The sequence below is a fragment of the Pagrus major genome, chromosome 12, assembly GCF_040436345.1.
Source record: "Pagrus major chromosome 12, Pma_NU_1.0".
In the NCBI taxonomy this organism is placed as follows: Eukaryota; Metazoa; Chordata; class Actinopteri; order Spariformes; family Sparidae; genus Pagrus; species Pagrus major.
In genome coordinates this window covers 20538645-20552652 of record NC_133226.1, presented here as the reverse complement: position 1 = coordinate 20552652, position 14008 = coordinate 20538645, and the positions used below count along the sequence as shown (strand labels likewise).

Here is a 14008-nt window from a genome sequence, read left to right as displayed (position 1 = left end):
GCCAAATTAAATGAAACTGACATCTCCAGTCCCTGTCTTGCAACTAGGATTTGAACCAATTTCCTACAGTAGCAGAAAGTTCCACCCACTCTAGTCTGTTGATCAGTATTTTATGGTCAGCTGTGTTGAATGCAGCACAGAGATCCAGTAATACAAGAGGGGGTGACGGGAAGCAATTAAAGATATCCTCTTGGGCCTCGTGGTCTAAGATGCACAACACGTAACCGCAATATCCCGGTGTAAATCTGTGGGGAAAAAGACAATCTTACAATGCTAAAATATTATACAAGTTCCTGCTTTTATTCACCTTTAAATTCCCAACATGAATTTACATGCAACAAAACTGAAGACATTTTTGGTTGCAAATAAGCATTTCTGAAACGTTTGCGTGCCCAACAATGTCGGAGTAATCTTCAAGTCCTTCACCAATCTTGCAGATAGTGATGTTGTCGTAGGGTGAGGTAAAATGAGAGCTGTCTCCTCCCCATCTCCCATCCACCTGTCAATCATCCTCCCCCTGAACAATAGCACGGCATGAACGACGATGGCTCCACTGGGGGATAAACAAGTCTCTAATCCCGCTCCTCTCTCTCCACTCTGCTTGGTCTCAGCAGCAGTATAAGCTGCACACGGGCCGGCCCGTACTTTACTAATATGATTAAGCACCAGTGGGCGGAAGCAACATATGTGTGGTCCCAAACTGAGGACACCCGTCTCCAAAACCATTTTTATGATGAGTGCTGCACCTTGTTCTCCCAAAGAACACGCCAAAGTGTCAAAATTAATGAAGACCGACATCTACAAAGGTCTGCATGATTTAAAAATAGAGAGAAAACAGGCCATCTGCCTCTTAGCATAGTGGAGCAGGGAGGATTAAATCCAGATTATGGCCGAAGCAAAATGTTGTGTGTGTGTGTGTGTGTGAGTGTGTGTGTATGTGTCTGTTGCTGGTCGTCAGTGTGTCCTTGGCTCCATAGTCAAGCAGCAGGTTAGCTAGAGAGCTACCACTGGATTTGACAGCTATAGGAAGGCGTACCGGAGGGCACCATAACGGGAGCAGCGTCCTTTTTTTCTTATCCACAAAAATTATTCTCTTCCTCGCAGAGTAAACAGTCACACAGCTCAAGATGGCTTTCTTGATCAAGAGCATGATTGGGAACCCCTTGTCAGGAATTGGTCTTGGTGGTGGAGGTGACAAAGAAGAGGAGGCCACCCCCTCAGATCCAGCCAAAGCAGCAGGGATGACACGCGAGGAGTATGAAGAGTACCAAAAACAGGTGGTGGAGGAGAAGTAAGTAGCAACAGTTGCCCACTTTGAATTGATGCCATTGGCCCATCAGAAAAAACCAGCATGGCTGCAGAATGTATAATCTGACCTTGACGAGCTGTTTTCTCCTTCTGCGTTACAACCCTTCACTGTTTTTCACTACACTTAACTGTATTTTTCTATCTACACCAAATGTAAACTCTCATATATTTATAATTTCCATGATTTTACACCGAGCAAGCTGTTTTGGAAAGATGTATCTGTTGCTGAAGGTCACAGCAGAAGTAAACCACCAGTGCCACGGTGCATCTTTTCTTTGTTTTCCCCTGAATTGACGATATAATAACCCACCGAGGCCAAAGGTCATGCTGGACCTGGATCAATAATCTCCCATAATCTGTCATCTGTTTTATGCATCATGAGCATTTCTGGGGGACATTTTAAGGGGCATGAACACAACTGAGTAAGGAATTGTAAAATGGCTGTTTTAAAACATGGACTTTGGTGCAATAAATGTTAGAACATTTATGCTGAATTACCAAAAATCAAACGGTTGAGGAGGAAGTGTGAGGGTGCAGAAAATGAATCACAATCCTGCAAAAATGAATTTATTAATTTATATTAATCAGTTTTCTACAATATATACATGCATTTTAATGTCAATCATATTTTATTTTATTTTCTGGAATATCGATCAAATTTATTTTTACAGACATTTAAAGCTCTACAGTCATATGAGGTTTGTCTCGTGTAAAGTTTCAGTTCCTTTCTCTAAAGCAACAGTGTGATCAGTCTCCTAAATTCCTTTTTAAAGAAACTGTGTAAATATGGAATATTTTTTTTTAGATTTTACAAATCTGGAATTTGGATTTTGGCGATCCAGAGTAGATTTTGCAGCATCAAGCAGATCCTGTCAGCCTGTGTTACATAACAAGATTAATCCTGCCTCTCCACTCGTGTGTTTAGGAAATGACAATTTGTTTTAAAAGACAACAAAAAAATTGGCAGTGGCCTCCATGATAGTGGATTTTCTAGCAACGTGTTCACATCTACAGCAAATAAATCCTGATCGACGCAAACGTTTCAGAACATGAAAAACCTCAATATGCTCCTCAAAAATTGTCCTTATCTGTATGTGTAGTTTTTTGATTGTTTGTCAGACACCTCAGTTCACTGACTGTGTTGTTGTTTCACTATAGCGCGAGCTGGCTTCATTGCAAATCTGCTTGAGTCAGTCTGGCCTAATAATCCCATCTTTAATTGGCTGAGGGAAAGTAGGTGAGTCTCACCTCAAAGGTGCAGGAATACGCAGGGTCTCACAGAGTGCAGGCTGCTGGAAGACTGATTCAGTCACACAGAGGCTTGAATAAATGAGATTTGATGACTCGATCCAAAGTTCAAATATGGTGAATTATTATTTTCTAATAGCCTAAAATGTTACGAACACTTATGTTGCAACAAAATCTGATCAGGAGACAGCTTTAGTGTATTTTCTATTATATTTATTTAGACTAACACTGCTGTCAATGAAAGTACAGTTATTAAATAACAAAGGCAAAGACTTGAGTCAATGAAATATTAAATCTTTAAAAAACTGCAAATAACCTTGTTATCACTTTAGAAAAGAAAAAATGGGTCAAATATTTAAGCAGTTTTCATCAAGTGTTGTAACAAGACACTTATTAGACTACACCTAAAAATGTCGTTACTCTTGTACCTCATGCACAAAACTAGCATTTACTTTTAAAAATGGATTTTGGGGATGTTAAGAGCAGTTCTTTGAGATTAAAAATAGTCCATCTCGAATGAAAAGAACACAAAAATACACCTGTTGTTGTAACAAAACTATATTTTTTGAATAAACATCTAATTGTTTAAAATGAATTGTTTGATTTTTCAGACTTCCTGCTTAAATGACCTTCAGGTGAACTGGAGGATGTTGTGTTGAGCTGAACTGTCTCTCTGTTGTTTATCTGACTGGGCTGATGTGTATGTGCACATCTGGATTAAGAAACAGTTAAGCAAAACATTTTGGGAGGGAAAAACAGTTTTTCATGAAAATCAAAATGCTAAACAAAAACATCCATTCTCTGTCTCTTGAGCCGTTGAGCCGCGCACAAACACAAGATCATAACATTTCACCTTGCTGGGATTTGCCTGCTAATAATATCTGTTTTATTTCCATTTCAGGATGGAGAGAGATGCAGATTTCTTACACAAGAAGGCCGAGAGGGCAACGCTCAGGGTGTGCCTGAGAGAAAAATACAGGCTGCCAAAGGTACAGTTCATATTTTTACATGTCATTTAATATTATACATTAATAATTTGTTAGTGTTGTTATTTCTTCTTTTCTTTGTTTTGTTTGACTCGATGTCATTGTAAAAGAGGGTTTGACCTTCAATGACCTGTCAAGTATAAACACAGGTTGGTTGGTTGACTGACTGACTGACTGACCGATTGATTGACTGACTGACTGACCGATTAGTCAAAGGACTAATGGTTGATCTGATAATTTTCAAGGTCACACTTTTCTTTAATCCCCCTATTAAGCATTTATAAGCTTTATATAAATACGTAATAAATGTAATGTGATGATAATATAAGCAGATATAAAGACATTTTAAGTGTTTATCATTGTTCAGTATTTGTCGCGATTATCACTGCTTCTATGAAGACATATTTGACATTATTTCAACTCTGTTTGACCATATTGTCATTTATATTGTAGCGTCCTTTTATACAACAGCTTCCCATTATGTGTTTTACACCATTTATTAAATGTCTATATACCTGCTTGTAGTTGCTAAAGAGTGGTGTCAGAGTAACACCTTAAATTAATCATCATTAATAAAATGGTTTTATAAAGATCAGTTGCAACTTAACAATACACACTTGCTTGATAAATGGTTCATAAAGTATTTTATTGTTTGTTAACAGTGAAATAACTATCAACTTAAGTTTAATCAACCATAAATTTACAAGTTATTAATGATAGTTATTATAATGTGAAACACTTTACTTTAGTCCCCCCATTAAGCACATATAATAAGCACTAATATATATATATATATATATATATATATATATATATATATATATATATATATATATATATGTATACATACAAACAGCTTATAACATACTATAGTGTCATTTTAAGAGATAAAAACTTGATTATAACTTCTGTGTTTTACTATGTTTTCTTCTATATTATTGTGTTTATGCACTAGTATCAACTTATCGATGCCAACGGGAGTTTTAATTGCTGACAATAACATACATACACTTATATCTGCTTAGAAGTACATTATAGTGCATCATAAACCTGTTTTTAAATGGTTATATAGTTCTTATAAATGATAAATCAGGGGTGTTTCAGTAATGTTTTACCAATTGCCTCAATCTATGATGCAGTTTATGTATCAATTTCTAATTAAAGTCCAGTAAATTGGATTTATTTAGCGCAAATCACATGAAAAGATATCTCAGGGCACTTTTCATTAAAGCAGGTTGATCGTATGCTTCTATCAGATAATATACTACAATTTTCAATCTTTTAATTAGAACCGGTATCACAATCAACAGTCCTGTCCTGACTGCACAGGTAGATCAACAAATAGCTGCTCCATGCTCGAGGTTATCCTTATCTTAGCAGCAGCTCTTGGCAGCTGCAGCTCGGACGACAGGAGGTGGAAGCCATGCCAATAGATTAGCGAGGAAGACGTTGAAATTGGCGTCCTGGAGACGTTAGCCTATATGTGTCCCATATTGCACCTTGAGTCTTACAAAGCCAAATGCCGCTGAGCAGGTGTCCCAGGCTCATTAGGGAGCAGCGGGCAGTGTGAACTGAATCTACTTTAGTGGATGTTAAGCGAGCGACTGCGCCTTTTTTAAAAAGGACTGTTAAAGAGAAATAAGCTGTAATGGAGGGAGCACAAAAGGTATGTTGGGATTTTATAAAAGCTGTGCGGTGTGTCTTCTTCTAATCCCCATAAATTACTCTAGAGGTGAAAACTTGCTTGTAGTTGTTTTTATGGCAAAAGAGCCATCTCTAATACAGCTTTTCTAATATGCTGATTTTTATTCATCTGAATGCAGAGATGACCTTCGCTCAGGAAACTGTCAGACATCATATTGTTCAGTTTTCTGCTGCGTTTCTTTTCACTCTTTCTCCTTTTAAATTGAACCCACACACATACGATGAGGACAATGACAGGAGGCTCTACATATAGATCTAATTAATTTCCATAAATGATGTTTACATTTGCAAAAGAACAAGTGACAATGAAATGACGTGTGTTTATAAGAACTAAATTGATTTCCAGCAACAATAAGGCACCTAAACGGATCCCGTTGTGTTGATTCTTTTCTTTTACACGGTTGGAGGTCGACAACACATGCTCACACAAGTGTGACTTAGAAAATATAAATGTATTTAAAGCTACCAGTTCACAGTGTAGGTCGAAACAGGAAGTGTCGTCTAATGGAATTAGAGTCTCGTGCAACGCTATCGAAGATATCTTTAGACTATCGCTGGGATTCGGAGATGAGAGGCTAAGGCAGGGCTGAGATAATCCCACAGATTGACGTTTAAAGAAGTCACGGAGGTACCTATTGCACGGCTCCTCCAGATATTAAGTGATTATATTGAGTTAGCTTTAAATTGAGCATTTATATTTACGTGCAGTGGGACAGTGAAGTCAAGCTTGATTCATAAAAATGTGGAAAAGGCAGAAAGCAGAAGATCCTCGAGCTCAGCTACTTGAATGTGGATTAAGATCCAAGAGTTCATCTGTTAGCTTGTGTCCTCATTTGTCCGTTGGACTGTTTGACTGTTTGCTCATAATTAGAGTTAAAAAACTAAGAACTATGTCATTTATTTTGAAGTATTTTTGCTCAAAACTATTGTTTTGAGCAAAAATATTTATTTTGTTCATTTTTTATAAAAGTGCTTATGAGGAGATTTAAAAATATCGAGATATCTTGTGTAGCGGTATATACTGTAGTCCATCCCTACAAAAATTCAAAATTTGAATTTAAAAACAAAGACCTATGTCATGTATTTCAAGTTTTAATTTTCATGTTTTTTCATTCCAACTGAGGTCAAATCAAAAGAGGACAATATAATAAGTTAAAAAGCGGTCAGAACTTCAGGTTTAGAGGATGTTCTCTGACGAGCGATGGTCGACACGTGCCGAAGGAATGTCAGATTTGAGTCGAGCAGTGGGAAGATGTACTGTACGATGTGGAAATCGGGCAGGCAGACAGTATGTTAATCTTGTAACAAGCCTTTAAGCCAGACTTTAGGTTGTTTACTTCGGCGAATAACAATGAAATGCCATAAATAACAAGTATTTTTTTTAGGATCAGGAAAAGTAAAAAATGCCCTACCTCATGTCTGGTACTGGAGTGACATTCTGGAGAATTATTTTAACTCGTCTATTACTGTTTGCGAGAAAACACGGGCAATTCTAAGAAGAAAAATGGAATATATATGAATAAATGCTTCAAATCTCATAAACTCTCAATTTACCTTTTAAAATGCTCTAAAAAAGAAACTTTTGTTTCATGTTCTAAAGACTTTATATCCCAAAAAAGGCCCATTGTGATACTTTAAAGGTAATAAGAGGCTTCTGACCTTGTTCCTGTTGTCGTCCGCAGAGCGAGCAGGACGATAACATGCTCGAGATGGCCGGGGACGACGTGGACGTGCCCGAGGAGCTGCTCAAGATGGTGGACGAGGACGCCACGGAGGAGGAGGGCAAGGACTCCCTCATGGGCCAGTTTCAAAACTTGCAGAACATGGACATGGACCAGCTGAAGGAGAAGGCCTCGGCCACCGTCACCGAGCTGAAGAGCAAAGCGGAGGAGAAGTGCTCCGTCATGTGAACGGTCGTCTGTGCGTGATGAGGAAGGGAAGAAGACAAGAAAATGAATCTGCAGGGAAACCGCCTATGAAGTATTCAGTAAAAAAAAGCACTAAAAAAGGCAAATCATCTTAAAAAATGAAGCCTGGCCACCTACCAGTCTCCTTATACTGAAGGATATAAGTTTTCCTGTTAGCTTGTTGCTGCAATACACTGAAAATACTTTAAATTAAAACCAGGGTGCCCTACCTCTCTCCCATTTTCTTTAGATAAATTACGTAGAAAAGTGATTTTCCCGGTCAAAATCGTGCTTCTCACCGGCACAGGCCACAATACGTCTCAAAAATGTTGATTATTTGTGATAAAATGTTCACTTTTTCTGTTTGTTGTAAAAGGGGACGCTTAAAGTCTCTAAAAGTGTGATTTTCAGTCAAATTAACAACAATATACCAAGACTTGCTCATAAGGGAAAAAAAACAACACCTTATTTAAGTCACAAAATTCAATCCTGTCTGAGTGTTTGAACTTTCCTGTTGGTTTGCTGATTATTCTAGATTTTTTTTTTTTTTGTATGTGTTGTTTGAATTAATTATGATATGTAGACTGTTCTTTTCTTCTGGTTGTTATTACAGAGCAGAGGGTCTTCACAACCTTTGAATTCCACCACGTACACACTTTAATCGTAATAAAACGAGCCTGAAACATTCGCAGATTTCTACAAATACTTAATTTCAAAATGTATTCCAGAAAAATGATAAACAATGTACATAAACACAGAAATATATGGAGGTCAACAAATGTGTTGTTCAAATAAAGATGTATATACGTGAAATAAGTCTGCGTGTGTCTCTACTAATCTCCACGTGCAAGTCAATTATTATTAATTCGAACCATCGAGGATCCTGATTTTAGAAGAAAACACTGTGTTATCTTTATTAAATGTATTAAACTTCTCATTTCAAATCCCTCTGATACGGTCAGCCACACGGAAAAATTCTGTCGTACAAACCATCAAACATTCAGATTAACTAACAATTAATCCCATTTACCTGAATCAGGGCTAATGCAGTGAATAAAGAAAAAAGGTCTTAATTTAATTGGGCATTATCCAAACACTTGTTAGGGATGATTAGGCAGAACGAGGGGGAGGGAACGAGGGAGGGAGGGAGGAATCCTCAACATTTAGTTTCACATGAACCTGAGTTTAAACGGCTGTGGATTTATGAAGTCTGGAGATTACCATCTAATAGGATCAGCACAGCCAAGGTTGTCAGCCTGTGCCCCCGCTCGCTCGCTCTCTCTCTCTCTCTCTCTCTCTCTCTCTCTCTCCCTCTCAAACTGAAGCTTTACAACACCAGATCATCTTTTTTTTTTTTTTTTAAACTGGAAAAGGAAGTTGAGCTAAAAGTTACTCGTTTAGCGATTCTGCGGGACGAATGTTGTCGCTTAACTTGTGACTCATTATTTACTTACTTATTTACTATGATTACTATTTTATCGCACTTTGACCTCTCTGTGTGGGACAGCAGGGACAAAATCTCCAAGGCTCTGGTACATAGTGTCACATTAAAGTCCCCTCAAAGGGACACTGTGTAGTTTCAGAGAAGAAATTCAAATGAAATCCCATAACTGAGTAAACAAACTGTTTATATGTGGCGGACCCTGCCCCCTTTTCTAGCTTCAAACAGTGTTCTGGGGACCTTATTTTCCCCTGAGAACAAAGTAAAACATTATGAACCTGGTTGTCATTTAAGGACAGTTTGTTTATTTAGTTTGGAGTTAGTTTCTTATTAAAATATCTTCGCCAAAACTACACAGTGCACCTTCAAACTATTTGGTGAAATAAACCTTTGGCTTCGATAAATAGATTGACATCACTCATAGGCTACTATAAGAGCCTATCTCATATGAAACTAGGCGACTGGGAGCTTAGCTTAGCACAAAGTGTGGTTACATTAGCAGAGAGCTGGCCTGGGGGGGTTCATTTTTAAAATTTCATTGCAGTACACCTGATACTAACAGAATCACTGCTCCCGGCCTGAAAACAGTCCAACAAATTACTCCTGTTGAACCCAAAAAAACAACAGAGGTGCTGTTAGGTGGATTTTACATTTGGATAGAGGCAGGCTGACCGTTTCCCTCGGTGCCCAGTCTTTATATTAGCTATAAGATAACTTAGCTTCATTTGTACCTTCTCATCAAACTCTCCACAGAACAGCAAATTAAGAGTCGTTAACAACTAACGCTAACTAAACCTTTAAAGCTTCAAACCCACATGTGGATTCAGATTATCACAGAGGATCCGTCTCAGATTTTGGAAAAGTTGTTCAAAGAATTTCAAATGAAGTTGACATGACTTCACCACACGTTACGTAAAGTTTAAGAAACCTGCAAGGAATATTGTGTCCGTGACATCATCTTTACGGGTATCGTGAACACTGGAGGTTATTACACTCAGCTGGTGTGCATCCAGCCTTCGGGGCTAACCGTCAGCTGAGCACTGAGCCCATGAGAAAGACCGCTCAGCCTTTTCCTGAACGTTGTTGACGTTTAAATAAAAAAACTGAATCAGCTCAAACTTTTTCCCCACAGCGTATGAAATCATGATCTGTCCGTGTGCCATTAAACATCTTCGAGCTCAAGGAAACAAGGCAGCATGTTTAAAAAGTTCTGCTGTGTAAATAAGGTTTTGCACGTGCTCGCCTCACAACTTTTATTACGGCTAATTAAAAGCGAGCTCAGTTAGCATCTCTCTCCCTCTGACCCCCCCCTCCCTCCTCCTCTGTCAGCCAAACAAAGGATAAGGTCACCTCCTGTAATTAGGAAAAGCTAAATAGTTTTAGGGGTTTTAACTCTTTTGAGTAAAATAATGTAATCCCCTTAAGAAGGATTACCACACTGCTGTCAATCTTTGTTTCCTGTTAAGTGGTTATAGCCCAAATTTGTTATTCTTTGGGCTTTGTTACCTTCTTTGACTCAACGCCTAAAGGAAAAGAAACTCCTCCTGGTTTAACTCTGATTTATGACTCATTAGAAGATGATTTAATTGCTCTCTAATGAGCCTACAAAGTGTCTTTAATTCAACATGTGGGTTTTTTTTCCTTTTAGGTCAATAAATCAATATTTCTGCTAAATATGTCTGTTGGTTTTGGCAACAATATCTTGACGCTTTGATTAAATATTAAGCTGTCATCTTGCAATCCGTGTCCTCACCAGAAATCTTGTAATTATGATTTTGTTGTACCTTAATCTGTGGGCCCTAATCTTCCTCTTTTTTTTTTTTTACACAGACTGACATGAACATGACATCTGGAGGAGTGGAAAGATGGTTTTAAGATTTATGTAAGTCGGTTTACAGCCACAGCGCTGACTGATGCACTTGAAATGGGGATGGGGAGGAGTTAGTTGGATGTAGGGAGGGTGGCGCGCTGGTGCCCTGCATGCGTGGGCGCACAGTTACCCCCTAAACCCGGGGACAAATCCAACAGGACGTCCCCTTCTCTGACGTGCAGCGGGGGTGCCGCACCAGCAGGGGGTCTTACAGCGGGCACTACTTTAAAAGCCCCCTCTGAGGATGCGCCTCATCCACTGAGCGACTCTCTCCTGCTGCTTCCGCGCAAGTTTTTCCAACTTTACCAAACACGAGAGCAGCGATTAACTCGACAGAAATAAGTTTATTGTGATCTTTTTTTGTTTTTTTGGACTTTACCGACAAATGTGGCTTCTTGGATCAACTTCCCAAGTGATGATGATGGATGAGCGCCTGTCTCCGTCCGCACGCTCCGTCCAGAGCCCGGGGGACAACCCGTCCACCATCCACAGCATAGAGGCGATACTGGGATTTAAAGAGGACAGCATCTTCCACAAATCAGCCTCCTACAGCCTGACGGAGAAGGTCCTGGTCAAAGATGCAGAGCGGAATGTAATTGTGACACCGATGAAGAAAAGTACCTCCTCGGAAAGTTTTGACAGTAAGTTTCCTCCAAATTTCAAAATCAAATCAGTCAAATTAAGTGTGAAGATATGCTTAAAACATGCCCTGCAATAGTGTCGCGTTTTTAAAAATGTAAACCTTTAGCATACATGTTATAAAACTTTTACTTCTTAATCAGGAGAATATCTTTTTTTTTTTTTTTTTTTTTGGAGTCGGGCGTAATTTTATTTGGATTTTACGCATTCAGTAGCTGAAATCCTCAAAAAGTGCACAGAAGAGAAGTAAAGTTGTTTAACATGAATCTTTACAAATACGACTAAAGGAAACATATCTCAACATGGCCATAACTTACTCCGACTCCTTTTCTCCGCAGGTGTGTGTTGCGCCAGCAGCGCCGCAGACGCGTCGGCCTGCCCGGACTCACCGGACCGAGACGGCAAACTGTCCGACGACGAGAATCCGAAGAAGAAACACCGCCGGAACCGGACCACGTTCACCACTTTCCAGCTTCACGAGCTCGAGAGAGCCTTCGAGAAGTCCCATTACCCGGACGTGTACAGCAGGGAGGAGCTGGCGCTGAAGGTCAACCTGCCGGAGGTCCGCGTCCAGGTGTGTGCGCCCGAAACTTCACCTGAGTCATCGCGCCTGTGTTCATGATGGCGACAATTTTAGTCCATTTAATGCAGTATCTCCTCACAGAAACACCAATAACATGCCATATTCTTAATAAATAGCTGCAACAATAGAAGAAAAGTTTAATTATCTGACCAAAAATGCTATCCTTAATGTATTTTTGGTAAATTTCCTCATTACACAAGATTTAAGAGAAAAAATAGGAATTTAGAGAAACAATTTGTAAAATATGAGTTTAATTTGGTCATTACTTTACTTGTGGGGGTATTTAACTTGCAATTGGATTTTATTTTTTTTTTTTTAAAACTGAGTTTTCTTCCTTGTATCCTTCTTTTCTCCACACAGTAACTTTTGTCCACAGTTACTTTAATTCTTTAGATCATTGTAGACGAGTTTTATGTGAGTAGAACAAAAATGTATTTTATTTATCTGGCTGAATTTCCAAAAAGAGATTTGTTTTTTTAATTTTTTACCACAAAATGTTTAACTTGCTTCAGATTTTGCTCTTATCTCAGATTCAACATGACAAAACTGACACATTGTGAAGTTTGATCAATTTATTAAAAGGTTTTGTTTGTAATAATCCTCAATTCTTTATTTAAATATTGCAACTGAATGCAAAGTGTAATAGCTGAAATCTTCATCCTCCACATTTCTAAATATATTCAGACTTACAAAATATTATAAAATACATAACACGTTATAAAAGGCTCTAGTATCTGTGTCTATCTTGGTGTTGAGCTGCTGCACACAGCTGCCTCTGCAAGGAAAAATAAATAAAGTTGTATGAAGTTGAATCCAAAATTAAAATCCTCCTCTTCCTGTGCAGGTGTGGTTCCAGAACCGGCGTGCCAAGTGGCGTCGGCAGGAGAAGCTGGAGGTGAGCTCCATCAAGCTCCAGGACACCTCCTGCTCCTCCTTGCTCTCCTTCAGCCGCTCCCCCACCAGCTCCCTGGGCTCCAGCCTGCAGCTGGACCCCTGGCTCTCCACCCCGATCACCACCTCCACCTCCCTGCAGTCCCTCCCAGGCTTCATCACGGGCTCGCAGGGCCTCTCGGGCGCTTACACCCCTTCTCCTCCCCCCTCCATGCCCTCTTCCTTGCCGGCCTCCTTCCTCAACTCTCCTGCACTGGGACACAGCCCTCACCTGCCCCACATGGGCTCCATGTGCCCCCCGCCCCCCGTGTACCAGTGCTCGGCTGACCCGAGGAACTCCAGTATTGCCTCACTGAGGATGAAGGCCAAGGAACATATTCAGTCTATTGGGAAGACGTGGTGATGCTCAGAGGACATGGACACCAGAGCATCGTTTGAAAAACTGACTTCCCCTTCATGCGGACGGGATTTTTATTTTGGATGTTTGAAAGACTGAAATCTACAGTTGGCATCCTGGACTAGAGACACCCTCGCCACTTATAAGGGTAACACTTTAAGCAGTATCTAAACATTTAATAAATGGTATGATGAGGTTGTAAGTAGTGTAACTGTCAACATAAATAACTCCTCCTGAGGGCTCCTACAAACAGATAATTAATTACAAAACTGTAAAAAAGTACATGAAATATGTCTTTACAGGAGAAGTTATTGACAATTACCGTAAAAAAAACATTTATTAAATGTTTGTATGCTGTTTACAAGGGGACTTAAAGTAAAGTGAGCTGTTCTGAAAATCTGTGACTCTTACTGTGAAATTCCTGTAAAATATGAAACTAATGTCCTCTGAGGATCATGATTTTCTTCTCCTTCATCTTTTCTGTTAACTTTCACATTCTTCCAACCCAACTTCATTCTCTTCCAGCGTCATGTTGCCGATACAACAAAGTCCATCATCCATCAGTATTTATTCTACTTTTGTGAATGGAGCGCTACTCATTTTTTGATTCATTCTTCCTCTGCTAGTTTTTGCTCGTCATCATGAAAGATTGACCGAATGTGAATATTTTCTCTATACAATAAACTTTATATGTTGAAAAACATACGTCACATATGTTTTCTGACACAGTTTGTCACATATGAGAGATGCAGATTTGTCAGAAATGTCTAACACAGTGGTGTTGGAGCAAAAATTGACACTTAATGGTGGACCACGGACCAAAAAGCAAACACCTTTTGTGTTAAGATGCAAAAATGGCACGATATGGAAGCCCAGAGAGGCAAGTGATTAGAATAATTAAAAAATCAAAACTAATTTGTTTTCTCTCCTGTGTTTACTACTTCAGAAATGTGTGAAAAAAAATGTTTTACCAGGATAATATTTCAGACTTCCTTATTTTTTTTCACTTGCCTCTCAGGGCTTCCGTAGCTCCA

General features: G+C 39.2%; 2 protein-coding genes across 2 annotated transcripts; both read left to right on the top strand.

The window, feature by feature from the left end:
* The first annotated feature begins 580 nt into the window (after positions 1 to 580).
* cplx4a (complexin 4a) lies at positions 581 to 7944 on the top strand. Its single transcript, XM_073478129.1, has 3 exons — positions 581 to 1291; positions 3458 to 3545; positions 6929 to 7944. Exons 1-3 carry the CDS (start codon positions 1128 to 1130, stop codon positions 7154 to 7156), a joined length of 480 nt encoding a protein of 159 aa, XP_073334230.1. The 5' UTR covers positions 581 to 1127; the 3' UTR covers positions 7157 to 7944.
* Positions 7945 to 10849: 2905 nt separating this feature from the next.
* Positions 10850 to 13135, top strand: rx3 (retinal homeobox gene 3). The gene is made up of 3 exons (XM_073478128.1): positions 10850 to 11105; positions 11442 to 11677; positions 12531 to 13135. The coding sequence occupies exons 1-3, from the start codon at positions 10850 to 10852 to the stop codon at positions 12978 to 12980; spliced, it is 942 nt and encodes a 313-aa protein (XP_073334229.1). The 3' UTR covers positions 12981 to 13135.
* The last annotated feature ends 873 nt before the right edge of the window (positions 13136 to 14008 follow it).